Source organism: Xenopus tropicalis, chromosome 5 (assembly GCF_000004195.4).
Source record: "Xenopus tropicalis strain Nigerian chromosome 5, UCB_Xtro_10.0, whole genome shotgun sequence".
NCBI classification, from domain to species: domain Eukaryota; kingdom Metazoa; phylum Chordata; class Amphibia; order Anura; family Pipidae; genus Xenopus; species Xenopus tropicalis.
Genome location: NC_030681.2, coordinates 105,268,997 through 105,296,903, shown reverse-complemented (window position 1 = coordinate 105,296,903; position 27,907 = coordinate 105,268,997). Strand labels below are relative to the sequence as shown.

The 27,907-nt window shown below is 38.8% G+C and overlaps 1 protein-coding gene across 1 annotated transcript in view; it reads left to right on the top strand.

Moving 5' to 3' along the window:
* mb21d2 (Mab-21 domain containing 2) overlaps nucleotides 1-17,194 on the top strand; it is a 51,492-nt gene extending 34,298 nt beyond the window's left edge. The window contains exon 2 of the mRNA XM_002934039.5: nucleotides 12,987-17,194. Coding sequence (XP_002934085.1) covers nucleotides 12,987-14,251 — 1,265 coding nt within the window. The 3' untranslated portion in view covers nucleotides 14,252-17,194. The remainder of the gene's footprint in view (nucleotides 1-12,986) is intronic.
* Nucleotides 17,195-27,907: the final 10,713 nt, after the last annotated feature.

Here is a 27,907-nt window from a genome sequence, read left to right as displayed (position 1 = left end):
AGTATTTGGTGCAAAAGAACCCAAAAATAGTACACCCATATAGGGCACCAAAAGATGAGAATTACCCCAACGTTTCGGCAAAGAGCCTTTCTCAAGGGGAATCCTGAATTCTCTTCTTTGGCAAGTGTATCCGCTAACTTGTGTGTCTTCTTATTGTGCCTGTGCACATTTTGTGGTATGTATTAACTTATTAATCTATGTACTTGTAACTTTGCAATTAAAATTGATTGTTGTTAAAAATTCTTTTGTATATTATATAAAGGACTATACTTTTTAATACTACCACTGTGCTGTATATCTTGTGTGCAAACCATTATTCTATTTAAAATCTCAGTAAAGGAACCCCAGGAAAAGACTGAATTTCTTGGCATCTTTCTGCAGTGACATTCCAGGCAAGTCCTTTTTGCAGTCATTGAGCTCCAAATGAGCTGAGGACACAAGAAGAAAATGGCAAATTGTGATATGTAGCACAAAGCCAAAGGAAACCTATTGATGAGGGTCACCTAATAGTATGAATGTGTAACTTCTTCTCTCTGTATGCCTCTAGCATTCTATTCTGTCCAACTTACAAATTGACTACAAGAAGGGAAATAAAACTTTTACAGTGTTTCATTGAGAATACCTGCAGATGTAGCACTTACCAAATATCTGTATTATTTCTAGGAACTTACAAGAAATTACCAGGTGGGTGGACATCCCCATTAGGTAGCGAGATAATGTGTTTGTCTGAAGCCTTGGCTTGATGAAAGATTTAATATTCAATTTAAACCAAAAACTTTTTTTCTTATGTTTCATTGTAACATTGAAATATGCTGTGTGTGTGAACTGACAGGCTGATGCCTGGGGTTGGAAGGCATTGGGTCGGCTTTTCTTCACTTTCATATACTGTATATGCCAGTGAAGAAAATGACCCATGTGAAATTTGACTTGAAGCCTGATTTACACACTACTTAAAAGGGTTGTTCACCTTTCCATGAACTTAGTATGATGCAGAAAGTGTTAATTTGACACCATTTGCAGTTGCTCTTCATTTGTGGTTTTTGAATTGTTCAGCAGCTTACCAGTTCAGAATTTCAGCAGGTATCTTGTTGTTATGGTCCAGTTTAACCTAGCAACCAGGCAGTGGTTTGAAAAAGGGACAGGAATGTGAATAGAGGAAGGCCTAAATAGAAAGATAAGTAATAAGAAAAAAAAAAGTAAGAATCGCAACAAAATTGTATCCTCATAAAGCAATAGCTCTTTATACCATTTGAAAACAGGATAGAGTCTGAAGAGAATCGTAAATAATTCAAAAACTGTAACAAAATATGAAGACCAACTGAAATTTTGCTAGGAATAGAACCTTCCATAACAAAACAATATATAATAAATAAGTTAACCTGAAGATCAACTACCCTTTTAAGGGCAGTGCCAAAGAGCAGTGAGACCCAGTCTCTCTAGCAAGTGACAAGCAGGATTTTGAGATAAATAGGTACCAAAGTTGTGCATTATACACTGCAGCCCTGCTGTTCTTGGTGCACCATGGTCATTCTGCCCTTATAAAGGGGTCCTGCTAGTGGGCAGTCAACTGTCCATCTTTTGCTCCATTGGAAGAAATGACTTTCAGATGCAAAAAGAGGACCCCAGAGACTAATTGACCACTCTTTTTCAGACTACTAATAATCCCCATATATCTGACTGCAATAAATGCCAATTGCCTTCCTTTATTCTGCCTTGGAATTAAATCAGAAGCCTTCTGTCTGGCCATCTGTCCACTGTAGAATAGTTTTGATTGTCACTAGAGCCTTTCTGGTCTGCTCATTCCTGTTTGCAAAACCAACCCAAAATTCCTGTCATTCTGTTTCCTTTGTACTACACTATTATCTGGGCTCTGCCCACCCTACAGACTTTTCCAGTGATTTGCCGCTAGTGCCCCTTGAGGAACAAATATGCTATAAATTAACTGCCACTGTGCAGTCATTTAGCAGAAAGGCAGGCCCAGTGAAATTAATGTGGTATTGTTACTTATGTTTTTATTTAGGGTTTATATAAACCTGTTTAAAATGTTAAAAATGGTAAATAGGGCTTTTTGTCATCTTTGTGTTTCTGCTGGACACGTACAGGTGTGACACTGTTACAGTATATTGTAAAGGGGATTTTCAGTTGGCATTTTTCCTCCGCACAAACAAAATCTGTGATCAGAACAAAGATACTACTCAAAGAATTTAAGAAACAGTTGTATATGAATTACTCTGATACCTCTAGAGCTCAGCTTTATGAATACCATGGGCCATTAACACAGCAGGCATGCTAAAATCATTTTGCATGTACTTTGCCAGCCTAAATTGGGAGTGGATAACTGGCTGATTTTAAGATTTATGCCGTAGACTCTGAACTTGGAAATGCTTTCTACAGTTTCCTTGCATAGAAACTTAGAGGGTTATTGCTCCTCAAAACTCACTTTTAAAATGACCTGAACAATGATCATCTACTCCAGTTTCCAAGGGCCTTTATGTTCCTTTTTTTTTTTTTTTGAGGTCTTTGAATTTACATTTTTGTTCTGCAGCTCTCAGACATGGAGTTTTAAATTGTGTTGCTAGGGCTTAAATATCCTAATAAGCAGGCACTAATTTGGAAGTCAGAATGGACGATCAATAAGAGAGGGCCTGAATTTAAATGTAACAACAGAGATTACATTGAAGCTTCACAGTCAATATTGTTTAAGGTGTCCTTGTTTTTACATGGGTGGGCAGTGGAGCTTTGCCCCTGAAAGGGTCACAGGGATTGGCTTTAAATGCTGTACGGAGCTGGCTGTAGGCCAGTCACTGGGGAATAGTCCAGGGCCCTTTTAAGAGACTTTCACTATGGGGCATATTTGTAATAGTGTGAAAGCCAACATCATCAGCGATGTTGCCTATAGCAACCAGTCAGATCTTAGCTTTTGGTTTCTAATGTGTAGGTGACACTGGTGATGTTGGATTACACACTATAATAAATATGCCCCTATGTATATGAGCATGCAGAGTTATCCTAATGTTTACTGCAGTGGCTCTAACTACAGTATAGAGAAAGCATGGTTGTCACCATGGTTGCAGGGGGCCCAGACCAAGGGGTCTGCTTCCACTATAGCTGTAGAAAATCCCCCCTCCCAGGGAGCAAGCGGATGTGATTGGGTGAGTGAAGAGCAGAGGAGTGGCTGGGTAGGGGTCGCAGTGTGAGCAGGTACTCTCTAAAGATTTTTTTTTCAGGGGGGAGGTCTGGCGCCCTGTTTTTACACTGCTGATTAACTGGTCTCTACTTTGAATCATGTTTGGTTGACCTAGCAAAAGTTTTCTGTTTTATTACAATCAGTCTCCTGCTATTCCTTCCTACAGCCAGCTTTCCCATACATACTGTAGCTTCAAACTATTCCCCAGCACAGGCACCTAGCAGCTGCTTAGGGAATCAGGCCTGCTATGGTTTCACCAATAAATCCACATCATTAATAAGCCTACAATATATACTGCCAGGGCAGACATCAAATTCTAGAAATTCTTCAGTTCTTTTTTTATGTCTAGAGAGTAAAACCTGTATATTTAATGAAGCCTGGAACAATATTCAGAATGGGCTAAACTCAGTCATTTTATTGGGAAATAATCCCTGCTTTCATTCCTTTGCTTGAAATCCCATCAGAGCATGCTTTCCTAATTGTTGCATGGAATGCCCTGCAAATGCTCGTACCATCCTCAGAGCTGCTCTCCCTAATAAATCACTGTTGCCTTCATATGCTAATGCTGGGGTTTCCTTTGTTCAGGACCCTGTGGTGTCTTGCTGGGAAGAAAGCAAGGGAGAGACAACCAAGCGAGCTTTGTTTATTTGCGTCTGTGTGGCTTTAAGTGAGGAAAAAAAATCAATTTTCTTAAAAAATAATTGCAGTGTCCTGGAAAGCATAATTATTGGCAGTGGTGAATCTCTGGCTGTCTTTACGCTTACACCGTTGCCTTGAAGAAATGTCATTTTCAGGTATGCAATTATATTCCTTGTTAATGCTGAGCCACCACAAATTCCCAGCTGATTAAGCCTTTGATTGCTACTGACAGGCAGGCAGGCTTCATGTTTGCATTGGAATGTGAGGGTAGCTAAAGGGTTAAGAAAGCAGGCTTGTGATCTGGGAATAGTTTACTTGTGCTTCAGTTACACTCTTTTTATAGGAACTGGGGTATTAGATACCAAGCTATTACATTTTTAGACATCTGTGTATCTTACAACAAAATTGTAGTACTTTATAAACTATATAAATATTATCCATGAGCTGTAAATAACCTGCTAAAGGAGATATCGCTAAATAAAAACTTATCTTGTATTAATCATAATGAAATAATATTTGTGTGTGTGTATATATTACTTTTAATAAAATATTTCTGACCATATTTGTTTTGCTTTAGTTGCTTACTTTAGTGGCTTACTGTTAAGGTTCAGTAGTATTCATGTGGTATAACAACAATGCACTGGGTCTGGCAGTTGTTTTTCTATTATTAAAGCATAGGCGCCTTCTAGTGTCAATTCTCTGAAACTGCACTTTACAAAAATCTGCTGTTACATGGTTACCTTAGTGAATGAACTGTGTCTTCCACACACATTAAATAGTTATAGATTGCTGCACTTTTGTGTGTGTTTTTTTTTGTCATTCATATCAAGGACATATCCACTTAGTGTGGTTACAGCACATAGAAAGTGGGAAGTTTTAGGGTGTGGCGCATTGATAATGTGGAAGATAGAAGGTTATATGATACACGTTTATAAACCTCTGCCATAGTCTTTTATATTATTTATCTCTGTACTACATGTAAGGTTCAGTATGAGCTAGCCCTTGTATTAAGTTCCTTGCTAAAATATTTGCATATATATATATCCCACCAGTGTTCTGTATAAGTAGGCTTGCAGTATATTTGATGTGCCATTGAGGATAATCATTACCTAAACTTTATTAAAGGGGTTATTCACCTTTAAGTTAATTTTTAGTATGGTATAGAGAGTAATATTCTAAGACAATTTGCAGTTGGTCTTCATTTTTTATTTGTAGTTTTTAGCTATTTCATTTTCAGGAGCTCTCCAGTTTGGAGTTTCAGCAGCTTTTTTGTTGCTAGGGTCCAAGTTACATTAGCAACCAGGGAGTGGTTTGACGAGAGACTGGTATAAGAATAGGAGAGAGTCTGAATAGAAAAGACAGTTACAAAAAGGAACACTACCTATAAAACTTGCCCCACAGAGCAATAGTTTTTTCGCAAAAAAACTGCAAAGAGTTGGAAGAAGGTGGCAAATAAATCATAAACTATAAAAAATAAACAATATAGACCAATTCAAAAGTTGTTTAGAATTGGCAACTGTATAACCTAAAAGTTAACATAAAGGTAAACTGCCAATATCAAGGCCCTATTTCTTACCAAAAACACCTTGTACAGCTCAATTGGTGACTACAGTGGGAGCAAGCTTAATCTACTAATTTTGCCTCACATTGCTGGGGTTCCTAGGTTCAATTCCAGCCATGTCACTATATCACAGTTACAAGTAAATGAAAAGGAGTCAATTTGGCATAGTTGAATCTAAAGCAGCAAACTGGTTTTTACCCCCAAATCTTTCCCTACTTGATAGTAGATTTTCAGGGGTTTTTAATAGATAGCCATATTTCCAAATCTTACTCAAACTCATTTTTAAAATGACCCCCTGCCAATACTCTGCTCCCATCTGGTTGTACCGGGCTGCTGATATCCTTTTCGGTACATGAAACACTAGAACATTTGTGTTAAGAGCTACCAGCTACCATATAAATATTGGATATGACTTTTTATTTACTTAAGTATTAATTTCAGGTCTGTCCACCAGATGGCACTAGAGTTTGCAGTCTGTCAGACCCCAGAAACTGTAATAATATTATGTTTCATCATTGGGTCTCAATATGAGCAACTCCCTTATGATATTGGAATTGCAGACTCAACTGTATGCTCTTATTCCCCTTCTGTTTTGATATTTAAAACGCAGTTCAATATAAACACAGGCAGTCTGCATGAATGCATTTTACGGAGCATAGATACATCTGAAGATGCAGCTGGATCATTTTCTGAAAGGATGCAAAGGATCCGTAATCCATATTTCCTTATTACAGCTCACAACAAGAACAGGGTTGGTTATTTTTAGGAGTTTGATCTAACAGAGAAATTGATCCCCTGGAAATGCGCTGTGCGCGCCACTGAGCACAGTCTTCCTGTCTGAAATAACAGTGATGAAGCTGTGCAGAGTTTATATGCCAGGCTGCCATCATATTCTGTGACTGAGGCAATAAGCTGTAGCATGTAAAGGCAATGTACTATCTAGCCCACTAACGGAATATCTGGTACTTAGAACGGTGAATATAATCACTGAATATAATGTGTAACTGGAAGAGAATGCCTAGTCCTCTATGTCGTAATACATCCCATGTTTGTTATGGCCCAGTGTACCATCACCATTAGCTATCACTCACTGCAGCTTTATATTGTTTTATTGCAGTCGAAAGCCAAGCTACTGACTCAGCTGCTGTGTCAACAGCCATGGGGATAATTATAATTATAATTCAGTATGCAGTTGGTGACTCCTATAAGGCACAGCAATTCCTCTCTGTTCCCCCTTTTGTTGTTTTTTTAAATAAATAGTTGTCTATTGGGTCCATATCAGATCACTGATCGCTCGCTTCCCCACCCCCAGCACTCAGCACACTGGGCAATATGCAAAATAAATGCCTCATTGGTCCTTCTATCACATTCTAAAAGTTAATTTCAATGTGAATTTTTCCATTAATGGTAGGTACATGTCTCATGTCAGCCTAGATATATTAATAACACTGACTCATCTATTAAAATGTGTGCAAGTGTTTTAGGTTGGATATAACCTGGGCATGGCCTGAAGTGGTTAATGATATGAACTAAAATGTCCTAGTTTTTAAATGTTATAGTAAAAGGTATGTGAGTCTAGATTCAGAAATATGTAGCAGTCTCAGATGCAACCAACAAATCATTTCTATTCAAACACAGCATGAGATTAATGATGGCTTTGAATACTAGAATAAAGACCCATACAAACTATCTCCTTAAAGAAACAGTAACACCAAAAAATGAATCTGTTTTAAAGTAATTAAAATATATGTACTGTTGCACTGGTAAAAAAGTGTTTGCTTCAGAAAGTCTACTCTGGTTTATATAAATAAGCTGCCCTGTAGCCATGGGGGCAGCCATTCAAGATGGCAAAAGGAGAAAAGGGACAGGTTACATTCAGATTGCAGATGAGTTCTATAGAATACAATAGAAAAAAATCTTCGGCACACCACTTACATACTTCCATAGGGTGCTTCACTTCCTCAGCTGCTTCCAAGCCATTCAATATACCTTTGTGAAGGGAAGAAGCACACCAATATGCCGGCAATGCCTTTAACACATTAACTGCAGAAAGGAGCAGCACAAGCTTTCGGGCAATAACCTCTTCTTCTATAGAATACAACAGTGTCTTAGGGCCCTGACACATAAAATTAAATCTCCAATAATTTCCCCCAGTGGGAAAACTTATGCATCCCTTTGGCTTTTCCAAGCCTTGCAAGGTAACTTGAGGCGACTCCGGAAAGCTGAGACAATGAATATATTTTCCCACCGGCGACTTACATTGTGAATTCAAGGCCTCACGAGTATGAGTGTAGCAAATTTCTAAAGAAGCCAGTATGTATACAAATCAAGGTATAGTGACAGTGCCAGTACATCTGTGTGACAGGGTTGTTTGGGCCTCTGTGTAGTTCAAATGCCAGAGTCTATTCTGAATCCCAGTCCAGACCTGGCACTCACCCCTTATAATAGAGATAGATAGCTAGTTAGTTAGTTAGTTAGTTAGATAAATAGGTCAATAATTCTGTGCATATAGCTGCCAACAAATGATTGATTGTCCATATATGGCAATATATTCAATCTGGCCAACTGTATCAGAGTATAAAATAAACACACATATATTATTTTGTAAGGTGATCTCTGTTTGATTATTTGAACTTGCATTCCCGTTCCATTCATGCTCTTCATTTTAACTTAAAGGAGAAGGAAAGGCTAAGTCACTTGGGGGTGCCAAAATGTTAGGCACCCCCAAGTGACTTTAATCGCTTACCTTTTACCCCGGGCTGGTGCCCCTGTTAGGAGAGAACAGCACCATCCCGGGGTACCTGCAGGGCTTCCTCCTTCCTGTTTAACAAGAAAGTCGGCTTTTCACTCTACTGCGCATGCGCCGGCCCCAGGATTTTGACAACAGAAGGAAGAGGAATCGCTCGCTGCAGATACCCCAGGCTGGTGTGGGTTTCTCGTAACAGGGGCACCAGCCGGGGTACAAGGTAAGCGATTAAATTCACATGGGGGTTCCTAACATCATTTTGGAATTTCCTGATGAACAGTCTCCTACAATCCCAGAAAGTTCTCTTAGCCGGAAAAAATGGTGTATTTTCATTTATGAAAATATATCTGTAGAGCCAAAACTCCCTGAAGCACCTAATCCAATCAGACAGGAACATTGTTCTGTTTGACTTCTGAATTGTAATGATTAAGCAACGATTTACATTTTAAATCCATATTAATGCAATGTTCTATCAAAACTACTTGTGCCTTCCAATACGGAATATGGATTAATTAGACAAGTAATCCTAATTGGTTTACTAATAGGCCTGACAACAAAGAATATCAGGACATCTTAATCAAGTTAACAATTAATAAGGTTTTCCAGTGTTGCTGCTGGGGGGGGGGGATTTCAGCTGTGGCTTCCAGATTCCTAGGGCTTGTCAGCATTTGACTTTAATCGCCCTCTAGTGGCTCTTTAATTAAAGACTTCCTTATAGATGCCACATCTACAATTTTAAAACGCAGTAAAATCCCATGTGTAGCTTATCAAATACAAGGTAGAGTTAGTTCAACATTGTGTATCATATGCCCCCATGGTGATGCTTGGTCTGAATTACATGCCCCTGAATCTCTTGATCAATATATAACTTTGCTTACAAGATGTTATATAGAGCTTACATATTTATGCAGCTTATTACAGAGATGTTTATAGTTTACAAGTTTCAGTATGAGAGGAGCTTTCAGTTTCTGATAAGATAGTTTTCCTGCCGTAGACACACACACTACTAAAAGCCACATATATTTTTAAAGCTTCAATGCCAGCGTTGCAGGACTTTACACAAAAGGTATCAAAAAATTAAAAACAAGGATTATTGATGCAACAGGAACCTTCTCCCTCTGGTTTAAAATCACTGGACTTGCATACAATATATGCTGCACACCATTGTCCCCTAGTGGTCATAAATGCAAAATGCTGGTACACTTTGTTCATAAGATAGTTGTGTAATTTCTTTGTACAGAAAAGCCTCCTGTTTACATTTTATATATTTTTATTTAGTATTTATAAATAGAATTTTCTTTATTTGCTTTGTATGGGTTTTAAGTAATTACTTATTCCTCAGACTGCAGACTTGGTTGTTAGTTATTAATAATCAGATTGACTCACTTTAAAGGTTTCATTTTATTTTTAATAGCTTAGCTTTCTTTTCAGGCCCTCTCCTATTGATCTTCAATTCTAACTTACAAGCTGCTGCCTGGTTCCTAACTAAGGTTTTTTGACCTGGTTTCAAACTAGGTCACTACACCTTAGCAACCAGATAGCGGGTAAAGCTCCAAGTCTAAGACTTTTAGAACAAAAAAAGCGGATATTTCACAAATAAGGTTGCCACCTGACAGGTATTTTACCTGCTTGTCTGGTAAAAATAATGCTCAATGCCAATGTTGTTAATAGGGAAGGACGATAAAAAAAGGAAAGACATTTTTTAACAGAAAAGGTGGCAGCCCTTTTCACAAATAATAACAAAATAAAATATGAATATTAATATCTTAGAATAATGATGTAAAAATCATGTTTAAAGTTTAATTTTAAGGTGTGACCGCTCCAGTGTAGCAATGTAATTAGCAGTCATTGTGTGGGTGTGAGATATGATCTTGCTTATTATACTGAGGCTGGTGTTTATCTCTATTGGGTCAGGAGGCCATTATTCCACATGGGGATAAAAGAGAATGGATATGTTGCTTTACCCGGTCATGCCTACAATACTGCATGTAAAGTTACAGCATATATATCTTATATTTCCAGGTGTTGGTATGGGACCTGTTATCCAGAATGCTCGGGACCTGGGGTTTTCCGGATAAAGGGGTCTTTCCGTAATTTGGATCTCCATAACTTAAGTCTGCTAAAAATCATTTAAATATTGAATAAACCCAATAGGCTTGTTTTGTCTTCAGTAAGCATTAATTATATCTTAGTTGGGATCAATTACAAGGTACTGTTCTATATTTACAGAGAAAAAGGAAATCATTTTTAAAAATTTGAATTATTTGCTTATAATGGAGTCTATGGGAGATGGCCTTTCCATAAATTGGGACTTTCTGTATAACAGGTTTCCGAATAAGGGATCCCATACCAGTACAGAGTGTATTGAAACAATAGTTGCAATTCAGCATTAGTTTTTCTTTAATACCTAGAAAATATCCGACAGCGGAATGGACCTGCAGGATGGGCCATTCGCATCATCTACTCCAAAACTGATCAGCTTCCCAGTTGCTGCTTTTGGTTGCTATTTTAAAGCATGAAGTGAAATGTGACAAACAGACATGGCCCAATAAAAAATAGCTCTCTGCTTTTTGAAATTAATGCCAGCGAGTGACCTTAAAGGGACTAATGTGGTAATTTAAAAAAAAAAAAAAAAAATCCAGACGATAAAAAAAGGGGGCTGCCATTTCTGCTTGGTTTCTTAGAGGAAACTTACTAGGAAATTTTGCTTTATTTTTTTATTTATTTTTTTTTACCACATTTTTATTTGACTGACTTTAGTTCTTATGTTGTACATATAGTGAGTCATGAATACATACATTCTTATACAGCTCTTATTTATACCTATTGCCCCCTCAGCCAGTGTTCTAATGTATTTACCCTGAGTTACTGCTTACAAATATTGATGAGTGCTGCGGAAGATCTGTCATGTCACTGTCATTGTGATCACCCATGTGATTATTTGGATTTTAGGCCTTTAAGATAAATGTTCTAACACACCAAAATTAACACATCCTGTGGTGCAGGAGTTAGAGCTCCTGGCGTGCAATTTTCAGTGCTAAGACCTGGGGTTTTAATTACTAAAGCTGCTTTTTGCTTCTGCATGTATTCTGATTAAAAAAAAAAAAAGGTTGTTTTATTTACTATATTTTCTTTAATTGCCTTTATTAATGTGATCACTAAAATAGGCAATATACATATAAGAAATTAAGAAGCTATATACTAGCAGGAGTCGGTCTTCATAGGATACAGACTGATGATCTGGTCTGGACATTAACCTAATATCTCCAGTAAATCTGACATGCAGTAAAAGTTCACTCAGTGCTAATTATAGGTAAAACTATGTATAAGTGTGTGTGTATACATTGTATGTAGGGATGTGGTATTTTATTTGTGCACTCCTTATTCATTGCGCCCTGTGAGTGAATGGGATGAAGAACTTCTGTACTGGGGTGTTTGAGGGGTGTAAATGGAAGAGTCTGTTGAATTCCTGTTGGTGATGTAGATGCTTTGGTTTCAGATGAGTATCTATATAACAACTCCTCTGATACATAATCAGTTACATTTAAATCTGCAAACAGCATACACACACAAATACCCTTATGCAGCATACGTTTCTTCAAGAATACAGGCTCACACAGGCAGAATTGTCTCTGATAAAAGTTCTGCTTTGTTTGAGCTGAGCTCAGGAGAGGAGTTAGGAGAAAAAAATTGAAACAGACAGCTAGAGCTGAGTTTTTATGGGAACCAGCAATGCCATCTCTTCACTGGCTGCTAGACTAGGGGCGTGTTTAGTAATCTGAGCTTAGAACAACTGAGCATGCCCACAAGCCAACAGCCAAAGCAAATTCCTGAGGGAGGGAGGCGAGTGGGCTAAAGGAGGAGAAGGAAATCTAAGTGATAAAGGGCACACTGCAGCCTTACTATTAACCTCTGGGCAACCAGAGTGGCAGGTATTGAAAGATTTCAAAGAGGCTGTTCACTGTTAACTTTTTGTGTTTGGGGTTTACATGTCCATTAAGCACTCTTGTAGATTTGTTTGCTTTTTGTAAAAGTGTTTTTGTCAAAAATACGCTTTAGCCATGTTCTGCAAACATATTCTGTGTATGTATGTATTGAGAGTATTTGATCTAACCCTGTATTGCTACTTGTTTCTGACAATAAACCCAGTTCTGTTGTTCAACTGCAAGAACCTTCTGGTGTCCATTTTTGCTAATCTGCACTGCACACAGCTACAGTGAGTTGTAGTCGCACTAAACCCCTGGTTCCACTGGTTACTTCTATTTAGTGAAGGCCCATCCTGAAGGATTGAGTTGCATGGACCCCATGCTCTAAACCCATACTAGCCGTGTTTTGACTGTTTTACAGCCAAATAGGGGTTACACAAGATTAGCAGAACATTAAAGTGACTGTAAGGGTGAAGACACACTAATCTGCTAGTAGCAGCTACTTTTTCATGGCTACTAAACTCCAAAAAATACCCTGCCATAGATAATACTGAGAATTGCCTCTGCTAAAACAAACATAGAGGCAATTATCCGTAAATTATCAGCATTGTCTATTTTAGTAGCCACAACAAGTAGCTGCTACTAGTAGCTCTGTGTCTTCACCCTAAACCCTACTTTTAACTGTTTATATGTCTTCCTTTAAATAGCTAAAACCCAAAAAAGCCTGGTCTGCTACTGAGAAGATAACCTTATAAGTAATAAATATCATCATCATCATCATCAAAAAAAAAAAAGTAGGGTTGCCTCCTCTTAATTTCAAAGCTGTCTCTCTGGGTTTCTTGGTTGTAAAAAGCTTGCTTATAATAATTAAACCTTTATCTGTCAGCTGTGATGTTAATAACATTATTTGTGCTGTTGTTGTTGCAGGAATGGTACAGAAATTAGACCAGAAGTTGCCCGTAGCAAATGAATATCTCTTGCTCTCTGGTGGTGTTCGGGAAGGCGTTGTAGACTTAGACCTGGATGAACTGAATGTTTATGCCCGTGGAACAGATTATGACATGGACTTTACTTTGCTTGTTCCCGCTCTCAAGCTCCATGACCGAAACCAACCTGTTACGCTGGATATGCGACACTCTGCTTTGTGTCATTCATGGCTGAGTCTTCGACTGTTTGATGAAGGGACTATAACAAAGTGGAAAGACTGTTGCACAATTGTAGACCACATTAATGGAGCCACTAACTTTTTCTTTTCTCCTACAAAGGTTGCTGATTGGTTTCATGAGTCTATTAGTATAGTTCTGTCCGAAATTCAGAAAAAACCTCAGCGTGGAATGCCCAAGGTTGAGAAGGTTGAAAAGAATGGCACTATTATTACCATAATATTGGCAGTTGGGAGCAGCCGCATGATGTATGACATTGTCCCTGTAGTGTCATTTAAAGGATGGCCGGCTGTAGCTCAAAGCTGGCTTATGGAAAACCATTTTTGGGATGGCAAAATTACAGAAGAGGAAGTGATTAGTGGGTTTTATTTAGTTCCAGCATGTTCTTATAAGGGTAAAAAAGACAACGAGTGGCGACTGTCATTTGCTCGAAGTGAAGTTCAGCTAAAGAAATGTATTTCTAGCAGCTTAATGCAAGCCTATCAAGCTTGTAAAGCCATAATCATAAAACTTTTATCAAGACCAAAAGCTATTAGTCCTTACCACCTTCGAAGTATGATGCTTTGGGCTTGTGATAGACTTCCAGCTAATTACTTAGCTCAAGAAGATTATGCTGCCCATTTCCTCCTGGGACTTATCGATGACCTACAGAATTGCCTAGTCAACAAAATGTGTCCCAATTACTTCATTCCTCAGTGCAATATGCTAGAACATCTTTCAGAGGAAACTGTTATGCTTCATGCCCGAAAGTTGTCTTCTGTGAGATCAGATCCTGCAGAGCACCTTCGGACCGCTATAGAGCATGTCAAGGCAGCTAACCGCCTTACCTTGGATCTCCAGAGGAGAGGGAGTACCACTAGCATACCATCGCCACAGTCCGACGGAGGAGACAATAATCAGCCTGATGATCGCTTAGCCAAAAAATTACAGCAGCTAGTGACTGAAAACCCAGGGAAATCTATCTCTGTTTTCATTAACCCAGATGATGTAACTCGACCCCACTTTAGGATCGACGACAAGTTTTTTTAAGACCTGCTGATGGTTTAAGCTGACACTCGATGTGTAGTTTGTGTGATGTCTTGTTTTTACATATCCAGCTTAGATTGGATCTGTTGAGAACAACATGAACTTACATTTCCTGTTTCTGCAGGACATTTGCATATTTTGAAACAGTATATTACTATTTCATATGCTGCTTTGACAGTTTTTAGTTTTTAAAGGGAGAACATGAGCCTTAATGATCATTTTATGTTTGCAATTGTCTATTTAATTTGTATCCATGTCAAATATTCATACTTCCATTTTTGTTTCATTGGGCTTCCATTGTTTTACACCCAAGGTTCTTTGCAGTGAGAAATAATAATACCACAATATTGGACACTTTATGCTTGTCTGGATGAGAATCTGTGTAGCCCGTGTGTTCTTATTTGGGGGGGGTTATACATTTGTCTATCTGCGTTCATTCTCATATGTCATCATATGACCTCACTTTAGCATTTAGCTTTTTAAAATATATACAGTACCCATTCTCAGGTGCCTCTCAGAAATTTCAGCCCAAAGACTTGTTTCTGTTTTGTAAATATTGCTATTGATTGACATTCTACAATATATGCTATACAGAGAAAGTCTAGAATACTTCCTAGCTATCTCTGTGAACAATTTTATAAGACTGCTGTATACATCAGAAAATAGCACTCGGAGAATTTTTTTTTTTTTTTTTTTTTTTATTCCATGGATTATTATTCTTGGGTGTCCTTCTGGCCAGTCATGGGGATTGTGCCATATGTACTGTGTACAATCCTAATTTGGCTTTAATATATGTAGTACACACAAATGTCTTTACTAAGATTTTAGATGGGATGCATTCCTAGATGAAAGACACACACAGAAAATGTCCATGGAAAAGTGGTTGACTTCACTAAGTGGGAGACAGTTTAAGGCTATATAGTTGTCTTCACTAAGTGGGAGCTTATTTATAAACACGGGTTGCTATGGGTTAATGCCCAGGTGCAAATTTGCCCAATCAGCGATTAGAATTTTTCAGCCAGCTGCAGGTTAAACACTGGAAACAATCGTCTGATTGGTTGCCATGAGTTACAGCCCAGGTGCAAATTTGCCCAGTGTTTATAAATGACCCCTAGTGACTGGCACACTCTGGTGCACATATATATGCCAAGCAGGTACATTGCAGCCACCATGTCTCCCATTCTGTAAATATGACCCCTGTGTGGTGCAGAGTCAGACTGTATGTGCACCTTTTAGCAAATGGCCGCACCTTAAACAACGGTACATATGCCAAGTATATTGACACAGTAAACCTAATGTTTTCCTATGCATCAGAAAGCAGGTGCTTTTGATTTACAAACTTACTAACAACTTGTTAACTACCATTGGACTGGTAGGCCAGCTTGAATCGTAATGCTTGTGTCTTTGGCTAAGTGTGTTTCAGTCGAAACTATCATCCATAAGGCATGCCTTTTAGCGCAAAGATTCACAAGTCCCTGCAGGGTATTTATCTTATGCATTGTGTAAATTAATATCAGAGATTCAAGAAGTTTGCCAGATTTCAGGAAATGCGGTACCGAGTCAAGAACAAACAAACAAGAGTCAATGTCTGAAACACTGTTTTTTTTTTGTTTTTTTTTGCTAAGCAAAATGTAAAACAGGGTTCACTAATACTGTAAATTCTGCATAAACTCAATAGGAAAAATCAGTCTCTTAAATGACTTTAAGTCAGCGCTTATTTGTAGTTTACTAATATGTGAGTGCCTGAAATAAACATGCTTTAGTTCTGCATCTCTGTTTGTAGGCAGCTTTAAAGTGGGAAGAGCTAGAATTAACCATTAGCCAATCACAACATTAGAATATATTTTAATATTTTTGCTTTGAAATTGAGACATTTTAGCCAGCCCAGACCACACCCATAATCTGGCCTAAATCAGGCAAGTTCTGCTTCCTTTGCTGATGTGTAAATTAGGGCTGTTGCACAAACAACAGGATAGATAGGTGGCATATATCAGACTATTTACAGCACATTAATTTTACAGAACCATCTGCAATTGGATACAGAAGTTAAATATATGTGTGTTAAATGCATGTCAGAATAAAACAAAGTCCCTATTATAAGGAGTCAGCTCTTCAGATAACTGCTGGTATATGGTGCACCATGTAACTTTGTATCCATAATGTTCTATGTGTTAACCTGCTGTAGACTTGTTTAGAGACCCTAAAGCACTTTAACATCTTTTTTTTTATACATATATATATATTTAAGGAGGTTGTGAAATAAGCCTGTTCCAATGGGGCTGCCAATTATACAAGTTTTAAATAATATTTAACTACATGGATGGGCTATTTACAAAGGTTGTATATAATACTTAAAGCTATAGAAATGTCAGGCAGGACACTGAAGTCATTGATGATAATGTTTGTTAATATATCATTTCTTTTTGTTTTAAAATGTTGGTGTATTTTTTATCCAGACAGCTGTCTACTGAGCATAAGCTTATAACTGTATAAAGGCTACCCAACATGGTATAACCTTACAGGCAAAGGTTGCCTTTCCACTTTCTAATCTTTCTATGACTAGGAACAATGCAGAGCAGCTCAATGTAGGGAGACACCTAATCATGGGACTAATGCGGAAACTGATCTAAATTTGAATGATAAACATTACCATGCGCATTATTTGCACTAACGTTAATCATGTCTTTGTTATTCTGTAACTTGTCTTTCCTTTGCCATAGAATAAAATAATTGTTTTTGTATTTTATACTCCCTAAGATTTAATGTAATGCATTCAGCCTGCTCAAGCTCATTGTTTGTGTGAAATGTGTGTACCATGATCAAACTCAACTGTCAGTCACAAGCTCTGTATTTTCTTTGTATGTATGTGCTGCTATCAAACTTAAGATGTACAAATTCATATGCATTTTTCCTCAAGCAAATTAAAAATGAAAATATGTATTCTTGGATTGGTTTATTGCGTTTTCTATTTTTTATCTATTTTTTTAAGATAAATCATTACAATAAGAATGTTGTGTTGGTCCTAAAAGTTAACATGCTGCGATATATTTTATGTCCTGATGTAATGTGCAGTGATTAAAAAGATTCACACATATTCCTTAAAGAAGAACTAGAGCTTTACTAGAGAAGTAGGGCAGAAATTTGGTTCATTATGTTTTGGGCTTCTGTACCAGCCCAAGGCCCCACAGCCCAGGGAAGATCTGTCCTTTCTACAGTAATATGCCTCTGTCAGTTCCCCATCTTCTTTTCTGCTGGTGTCAGTTGCTGAGCTTGGGGACTGACGCACAATATACTGTACAACATGTTTAAAAAGTAACAACCAGAAGTTCAACAAATGTTTGTTTTCAATAGCAATTACATTTACAAATAACTTTTAAAGTGCTAAAAATGTTTAATAAAGTCATATTGGAAAGTTGCGGTTTTCTTTGATGAGGGAAAAAACTATTTTTGTAGTTGACATGTCCTTTAAGTACTGATTATCTTGTTTGCTGTCTATAAGGGCTCTGGCTCACGGGGAGATTAGTCGCCCGTGACAAATCTCCCTGTTGGCGGGCGACTAATCTCCCCGAAATGCCATCCCACCGGATGGCATACGCGGTGGCGCGATTTCAGTGAAATCGTGGAAGTTGCCGGTGGGATGGCATTTCGGGGAGATTAGTTGCCCGTGAACAGGGAGATTTGTCGTGGGCGACTAATCTGCCCGTGTGCCAGAGCCCTAACCCACCTGGATGGCCCCAGTTTTGCTAACAATACACTTAAGTAGGTCCAAGATTTATGAACCACCCAGTGTCTAAATTTTGGGCTAAAAGGTCAAAATCGATTTTACCATGTGATAGAATATACCCTGAATGGACTCCGTAGTTCAATTAGTATGAAATAGCAACCGCCTTTATAATAGGTACAGCTTTCATACATGACCTTACTAAATCCTTTCTCAATGCTGAATATATAGTAACATTTATTTTGTATTGTGTTGGGATTGTCCCTATTTAAAAAATACTGATGTGATAATAGTTATTTTCAAATAGAGGGGTGCAGCAAGGGGGGCAATATGTTATCTGCCTATGCCAATATATCTGCTCTTAATAAAATATATATTTGTACTGACTTATGATTCTACAGGTCATCTATTCTATAAACATACATGTAATCAGGGGACAGAACTCATTCGATAAACATACACGTAATCAGGGGAACAGAACTACTTGACTACTAATCTTTACCATAAACTTGCATATTTTGGTTTAAATTGTGAGCACCACACTGTACATGGCAAAAGGAAAGAAAAGCAGAGAACTGTCTGATGATGTGAGCCTGAAATCTTTATTTAAGTCCCAATGCAACAAGTTCATCTCTAGAGTACTTAATGATTCTGACAACACTGTAAACAGAGTTATCAAGAATGAGATACATGGCACTGTAGCCAATATTCCTAGAAGAAATATGGTGATACAAATTCAAGCTGGCCTTTTGGCACACGATAAAGCACTAACAACTTTTGGCAGGAACTTAAAGAAATGGGCCTCTATAGTAAAAGAGCTAGTAAGACCCCCCCAACTGAGGGAGAAACATAAGAAAGCCTGAGTTCACCAAAACACACACACAAACATGCAAAATAAATACTTCTGGGAGAATGTCCTGTGGACGGAAGACATAAAGCGCACAGTCTACTTGTACGCAGGACAAAAAAAAAAAAGCCATGAATGAAAAGAACACAATCTCTTGAGGCAGGCATACTGTAGAAGACATATGATGATGACGATGTCTTAGGGTTGGTCTGTGGCTGCTAGGCCTGGGTACCTGGAAACTGTGCATGGAATTGGGTTACCAAGGCATTCTGGAGTGTAATATTAAACCCAGTGTCAAAGCATAGCAAATCTAACTTTAAAAAGCACCCAGAAATGAATTTTGAAAGGCAAAATGCTGACAAATCATCCTTCTCAGTGAGTTTTACAGTAAGATAGACGAACAAGCTAAAGGGATTGAGGAGACCGCCTCATACGTATGCAAATGTCATAACAGGATTCTGGGAAGAAATTCCTTAAGGCTCCTGGAGGCTTTAGCCTATAGGATAAACCCATGTAAATGGGACAAAGCCCATGTAAATGGACTTTTCTAGGAGCCTTAAGGAATTTCTTCCCAGAATCCTGTTATGACAGTAAGATAGAAAATCCTCTTTTTTTCAGGCAATCACTCTCATTTGTCTTACCTGACTTGCTGCAATATATTGTTATGTTCTAGGTTAATATGACTTAATAGTAATTAGTTACATTTATATGTCCTAGCTTAATGGTCTTAAAAAAAAAAAAAAAAAGGTTTATAAGGACTTAAACTTTAAAATGAATATTATTGCACTTGTTCACTACCATTTTTGCAATTAGGAACTGACAAAGACCCCAAAGGGCCAAAATGTTGTTCAGTCACTTCCATGTCCCCTACTGACACAATAAACCTAGGTATTAACCCACTCTTCTTCCCTATTGTTATTTTGTGTGAGTAAATGTTAGCTGTAGCACTTCCCAGCAGCCACCCAACACCAGTCTCTTTTTATTAAATGTGACCCTTAACATTAATTAGGTCCGCTATTCCTCACTTTTTTTCTCTTAGCACCTCCCTTATGAAATGAAAAGGTGATTTACATCCGCTTGCCCGCTTACAGTTATAGTAGTGCCTAGTCTACAGTTGTCTCTAACACTAGGTGGTCACAAGATTCCTAATCACTTACCTTATTATTTTTTAATATACCAATTAGAGCTGGGCGGTATGACCAAAAATTTATATCACGGTATTTTTCAAAATTATATCTGTGTCACGGTATTTGACGGTATTTTTTTTTCCATGCATGATTAGGTGTTAACCCCATTTCCTGGTAAATTAGAGAATAATTACTGCAGTATTGAAAATCAGAGTCAGGCAAGCGAAGGATCGGCAACAGAAAGTCGTAAGGTAAATCAGGCAGGCTTAGTTTCCCAGGTAAGGCCGCAGACAACATACCACAGGAGGAGGCGTTTGATAGCTTTAAATACCCCCCACGCATGCGCAGAACCGGCGCCGTCAGCGTGTCACGGACGTGCACACTTTGACATGTACGTGCGCTTTGACGCAGGTCCCGCGGACAACGGGGCGCGTGCACGCAAGGAGGCGCGCGAGACCGAGTCGCACGGGTGAGTACCCTGACACCCCGGTATTGCGGTATCTGAAAAATGAATATAGTTTGAAAAAGAGATTATATATTAACCCTTGGCCACTGAATATTCACCTATGTTCAGTTTAAACCCTTGTGCCACTGTGCTGCCATTTTAGCTCTTCTGTTTTGCTTTAATCCAACCCCTTTAGTGGAGAAAGGATTAGGCTGTATACAGGGATATAATAAAACTAAAACTGCACAGTATTTCCCCTAAGATGGCCTTTAAAACAACAATAATAATAATACCTATACTGAGAAGTGTTACCAGATGAACATCTAATGCTGTTGTGTCCTGCATAAGATACACTGCAACATGAAAAGTCAGCTAGCTTAGCAGACTGTATTCTGCCTGAGTATATTAATATGTCTGGGAGCAAATTAGTGCTTCTTGATGGTGCTTAATGGAATTAGAATATCTCTGTAGCATCAATCTTATTGCTCTGATACATGGTCCTGGAAATGCCATGCTAATGTACTTTATACAGATGCAATGACTACAACTAGGAAAGTTTTAACAAAATGTTTCACTGGCAAGATATGCGCTGTGCCAGTGCACTTAAAAATAAGTTTTTCTTGTCTGTATATACAGAGCATTAGCACTTTAATCTTCATTACTGGAAATGACTTGTAATCAGTAATTGTATGTATGTCTTTGTAAAAGGTGCCCTATAACAATATTCCAAGCTAAACACTTTTACAATGCATTAACACTACAGAGTGGGGGGAGCAAAAACTGCAACTAAAAAATGTCCGGTTATAAAGATTAACCCTTTAAGTGCCACAGATCGTATACTGTATGGGATTGGCATTGACGTACTAGCATGCCAATGCTATAGATTTTACTTTTTTAAGCTACATTGTAACCTATGGGGAAAAAACATATTGCTTTACCATATTAAAGGTTAAATACCACTGAAGGATTGCTAATATAATTACCGTATATACTCGAGTATAAGCCGATCCGAATATAAGCCTAGGTACTAATGTTACCTAAGAAAACTGGAAAAACGTTTTGACTCGAGTATAAGCCTAGGGTGGGAAATGCAGCAACTACTGCCAGGATTAAAGACAATCTAAAGTAGCTAAAATAAAACATCATTTTTAAGTGTGCAATAATAAGTTAAACATCTTTACACCGTTTTTATTTCATTTATTTGTCCCCCAAAGAATTAAAATTGCATGAAAACCCCTTCTCTCTTCAACCTCTGCTGGCAACTGAACAGTGGGCGTGTATTTTCTGTGCTGTGATCTAACTTCTGCACTTGATTTTTTCAGTGTGCAAAACTCGGAGTGGCTTATACTCGAATATATACGGTAGATAAATTATAATGTATGTTTTTCTCACAAAACTGACATATCACACACTGCAACCTCACAAGTCACAAACTGGTGCCAAATTAATAACTGTGACAGCCCTCTGTTACTTTACATTCATAGACCTATTTGTTTTGAGTTTGCCCAACACATGCCTTTAATTATATAAAAAAAAATAACGTGGAATGTATATAATAGAGGGCAAAATAGCATACTCTACCTGCACACTGCTTTGTATTATTAAGGCCAGTAAATAAATGGGTAACTTGCCGGCCATACTTGTGCAACTGCTCCTAAAGGGGCTCTTTCTAATGGCAGATTGCGGGTAAAATGCATAGTTTGCTTTCCCAAACTGTAAATACAAAGGCTAAGCTGCCACATTTAGAATATCTTGGGTGAATTGTAGCTGCATCAATTTCTGAATGGGGCTGTTCTGCCCATATTTCAATAAAATCCCACAAAGATAGGAGATAATGCTGTGTGGTTTCAGTCAGCATTGTCTGTTGGAAAGAATTGCATATTCAGCACAAACTGGAAAGGTACCTAAGTGATGTCTGTGTAAATAATATTCTCAAGCTAAAGGCAGTACCTGGCATGTGCATTGTACATAACATAGCTTACTCTATATACATTAACCTCTTCAGAGTCAACTAATACATTTCCATTGATAAATGCAAAAATTCCTTTTGTAAGACTGAGATTTCCTCCTTTCATACTATTTACTCACTTCAGAAAACTGTTATTTTTTCCCTCTAGAGATCTCTTTACTAAGGGTATTGCACTGGGTGCCTACACCCAAATACCACTTACCTCCTCTTGCTTCAGCACATAAACTGTCTGCTATGGCACTATGACATGCTCTGTATTTGTAGTGCAGGTATGGGACCTGTTTCTCACTATGCTTGGGACATGGGGTTTTCCGCATAAGGGGTCTTTCTGTAATTTGGATCACCATAGAGCAATGCACCTAAACTAGGCCTCATCAGCTGAACAGAATCTAAATCCTATGTAATAATATCAATATAGTTAAACCTGCAGCCAGTAGTGATGCCCCCCCCCCCCCATTAAATAACAGTTCCCTCTCCCACAGCAGCAGTAGAGCTGCCAATTGCAAGTTGTCTCTGATGAAGACCAATTGCAAGTATAGCCTGTATGATCTGCCAAACAGCTAAAGAGAGTCTGTGCCAACAAAGCAATAATTTGAATAAAACCCCTGGTATTTAACACAAAGCAAAAAAAAAGATGACAATTGGCTAAATGACAGGGACACTCAGTGGTGTGTAGCAAAGGTTCCCTCAGCAGTTGTGTAAGGTGTATTCAGGTTGTGTCATTAGGAGTCCCTGATGGTCAAAGATAGAGCAATGCACCTAAATTAGGCCTCATCAGCTGAATAGAATCTCAATCCTATGTAAAAATATCAATATAGTTAATTCTGCAGCCAGTAGTGATGCCCCCCCCCCCATTAAATAACAGTTCCCTCTCCCACAGCAGCAGTAGAGCTGTCTGCCCTACTGGGCAAGGATATACCCAGCATCTGTTGGAGGCACTGGCAGCTCATTTGCATACCAGTTATGGTGGAAGAGTCCATTACGAAGGGGGAAATATGTTTGTTTCTGCTTTGATTAAGGAACCCAAGGTACAGGCAGGGATAATATTGATGACACGCACTGTGCACTGAACATGGCAATGTTTTGTTCATTCTCCCCAAGGCGGAAAGGGTGGGCAATTGAAGGTGTCTACATTAAGCCATGCTACCAAATGGCTGCCTCTGGGCAGCCAAAGTGGTAGGCCCTGCCCTGCCCTGTCCGACCAGGCTTGGTGGGGGACTGTAGTGTCTGGCTGAGGATAGGGACTGCCATGGCCCCCATGATACAGAGCTCAGTCTGGGTGTTTCAGACGAAGACCAACTGGAGATTGTCTCATTGGCCACTTTTTGCTGATTGCCCATTTCCACAGTCATAGTTACATAGGGTTGAAAAAAGACCAGTGTCCATCAAGTTCAACCCATCCAAGTAAACCCAGCACACCTAACCCACACCTACCAATCTATACACTCACATACATAAACAATAAATACAACCACTAGAACTAACTGTAGATATTAGTATCACAATAGCCTTGGATATTCTGATTGTTCAAGAACTCATCTAGGCCCCTCTTAAAGGCATTAACAGAATCTGCCATTACCACATCACTAGGAAGGGCATTCCACAACCTCACTGCCCTCACCGTGAAAAACCACCTACGCTGCTTCAAATGGAAGCTCCGTTCCTCTAATCTAAAGGGGTGACCTCTGGTGCGCTGATTGTTTTTATGGGAAAAAAGAACATCCCCCATCTGCCTATAATCCCCTCTAATGTACTTGTACAGAGTAATCATGTCCCCTCGCAAACAACCTCAACCTCGACAGTCTCACCTCATAGTTTAAATCTTCCATCCCCTTTACCAGTTTAGTTGCACGTCTCTGCACTCTCTCCAGCTCATTAATATCCTTCTTAAGGACTGGAGCCCAAAACTGCACTGCATACTCAAGGTGAGGCCTTACCAGGGACCTATAAAGGGGCAAAATTATGTTCTCATCCCTTGAGTCAATGCACTTTTTTATACAAGACAGTACTTTATTTGCTTTAGTAGCCACAGAATGACACTGCCTGGAATTAGACAATTTGTTATCAACAAAAACCCCCAGATCCTTCTCCATTAAGGATACCCCCAACACACTACCATTCAGTAGCTAGTTCGCGTTTATATTATTCCTACCAAAATGCATAACTTTGCACTTATCAACATTGAACCTCATTTTCCAGTTTGCTGCCCAGTTTTCCAATTTTGTCAAATCGCTCTGCAAAGCGGCAGCATCCTGCATGGAACTTATAGTTTTGCACAATTTAGTGTCATCAGCAAAAATAGAAACAGTACTGTCTATGCCCACCTCCAGGTCATTAATAAACAAGTTAAAAAGCAAAGGACCAAGGACTGACCCCTGCGGTACTCCACTAACCACACTGGTCCAATTAGAAAATGTTCCATTTACCACCACTCTTTGTACTCTATCCTTCAGCCAGTTCTCTATCCAATTACAAATATTATGTTCTAGGCCAATATTCCTTAATTTGATCATTAACCTTCTGTGAGGTACTGTATCAAACGCTTTAGCAAAGTCCAAGTAAATGACATCAACTGCCATTCCAGCATCGAGGTTCCTACTCACCTCCTCATAAAAGGCGACTAAATTAGTCTGGCAAGATCTACGCATAGTTACGAAGTTACGCATAAAACCATGCTGGCACAAACTAATAGTATTGTGAACTGCAATGTATTCAAGTACCCTATCCCTTATTACCCCTTCCAAAATTTTTCCTACTACGGATGTCAAACTAACAGGCCTATAGTTTTCAGGCTGAGAACGGGATCCCTTTTTAAATAACGGCACCACATTAGCAATCCGCCAGTCTCTCGGTACCATGAATCCTGAAAAATTAAGTGAAGAGGTTTGGCAATCACAGCGCTCAGCTCATTTAATACCCTGGGATGAATCCCATCCGGCCCTGGACCTTTGTTTACCTTTACATGTTCAAGTCTCTTTTGAATTTCCTCCCGAGTGACCCTAGAACTGGGCATATTAAAAGGGAAGCCTTCATTATCTGGCTCCTCAGATGTATAGACAGATGAAAAATAAGAGTTCAAAATTTCTGCTTTTTCCCCGTTCTCATCAACCAACTTACCGCCCCCCCCCCCCCGTGATAATAAGGTTCCAACCCCTTTTTGCTTCATTTTTTTACTATTCACATAATTAAAAAATAATTTTGGATTCTTTTTACTCCTAGCTGCAATATCCCTTTCCATTTCTATTTTAGCTTGCTTGATAGCTTTTTTGCATGCTTTATTTGCTTCCTTGTACCTGATGAAAGTTTCTGCTGTCCCAGCTAACTTGAATGCCCTAAAAGCACGTCTTTTCTTACCAACCTCAACACTAACACCTTTATTCAGCCATAAAGGTTTTGCTTTGCGATGCCTCTCCTTACTTACAAGGGGGATATACTGTTGTGTATACCTGCAAAGCAATGTTATAAAACTGTTCCATTTTCCTTCTGTGTCTAACCCCATGAAAAGCCTTTCCCAGTTGACACAATGCAGAGATGCCCTTATACTGGCAAAGTCTGCACGTCTAAAATTGAGCGTTTTAGTTACTCCCTTATAGCGCTGTCTCTGCAGCATTATCTCAAAGGAGACCATGTTGTGATCACTGTTCCCCAGATGCTCACCCACACAAATGTTAGAGATGAGTTCATTATTATTAGATATCACCAGGTCCAACATAGAGTCATTCCTAGTAGGTTCTTGAACCGCCTGAAATAAAAAGTTGTCATTTAGCATATTTACAAACCTACTAGCTTTTTCTGACTTAGCCACCCCATTACTCCAGTCAATGTCCGGATAATTAAAGTCCCCCATAATAACAACTTGACCCAGTTTTGAAGCCTCCTCCATTTGCAACAATAGCTGGGCCTCATCCCCCTCATCTATACGGGGTGGTTTATAGCATACACCAATGACCATTTTCTTTGTGACCTTCAGCCCTACTGAAATTTCTACCCAAAGAGATTCGACGTTTTCATTGGTAATGTCTTTATTACATGGCTTTAAATCTGACTTTACGTAAAGACAAACCCCTCCACCCTTTTAAATCTCTCTGTCCCTCCTAAAAAATGTATAACCATTTAAATTCACAGCCCAGTCACATTTATCATCCCACCAGGTCTCAGTGATACCAATTAAATCATAATTTTCAATACATGCAATAGCTTGCAGCTCCCCTAATTTACCCGACAAGCTACGCGCATTAGCCAGCATGCAGCGGAGATTACTACTTCTCCCTCTGATGTTTACATTAGCTAATGGAGAGTTAGAGCTAAGGCAAATATAAGACGGTTTTCCTTGTAACGGAAGCTCCTCTTATCATTACAATGGCACAGCTGGGGATAACATTTTACATTATTAATTATTTTTAACTTTTTGCCCACACCTGTTTCACCAAAACATAAACCCAGACGTGCCAGAATAATTACTACAGAAGATGGATACTCTGCAAATTTACTTAGACATGCCAGTATAGGCAAATTGTCTCAGATGACGACCAACTGCAAATTGTCTCAGATGACGACCAACTGCAAGTTGTCTCAGATAAAGAAAAATTGTAAGTTGTCTCAGATAAAGACCAATTACAAGTTGTCTCGGATGAAGACCAATTGCAAATTGTCTCAGATGAAGATCAATTGCAAGTTGTCTCGGATGTATACCAATTGCAAACTGTCTCGGATGAAGACCAATTGCAAGTTGTCTCAGATGACGACCAACTTTTCCTTAATCAAAGCAGAAACAAACATATTTCCCCCTTCGTAATGGACTCTTCCACCATAACTGGTATGCAAATGAGCTGCCAGTGCCTCCAACAGATGCTGGGTATATCCTTGCCCAGTAGGGCAGACAGCTCTACTGCTGCTGTGGGAGAGGGAACTGTTATTTAATGGGGGAGGGGGGGGGGCATCACTACTGGCTGCAGGTTTAACTATATTGATATTTTTACATAGGATTGAGATTCTATTCAGCTGATGAGGCCTAGTTTAGGTGCATTGCTCTATCTTTGACCATCAGGGACTCCTAATGACACAACCTGAATACACCTTACACAACTGCTGAGGGAACCTTTGCTACACACCACTGAGTGTCCCTGTCATTTAGCCAATTGTCGTCTTTTTTTTTTGCTTTGTGTTAAATACCAGGGGTTTTATTCCATTTATTGCTTTGTTGGCACAGACTGTCTTTAGCTGTTTGGCAGATCGTACAGGCTATACTTGCAATTGGTCTTCATCTGAGACAATTTTCAATTGGTATACATCTGAGACAACTTGCAGTTGGTCATCATCTGAGACAATTTGCAACTTGCAGTTGGTCATCATCTGAGACAATTTTCAATTGGTATACCTCTGAAACAACTTGAAGTTGGTCTTCATCTGAGACAATTTGCAATTGGTCTTCATCTAAGACAATTTGCAATTAGTCTTCATCTGAGACAACTTGCACTTGGTCTTCATCTCAGACAACTTGCAATTGGTAGTCATCTGAGACAACTTGCAATTGGTCTTCATCTGAGATAA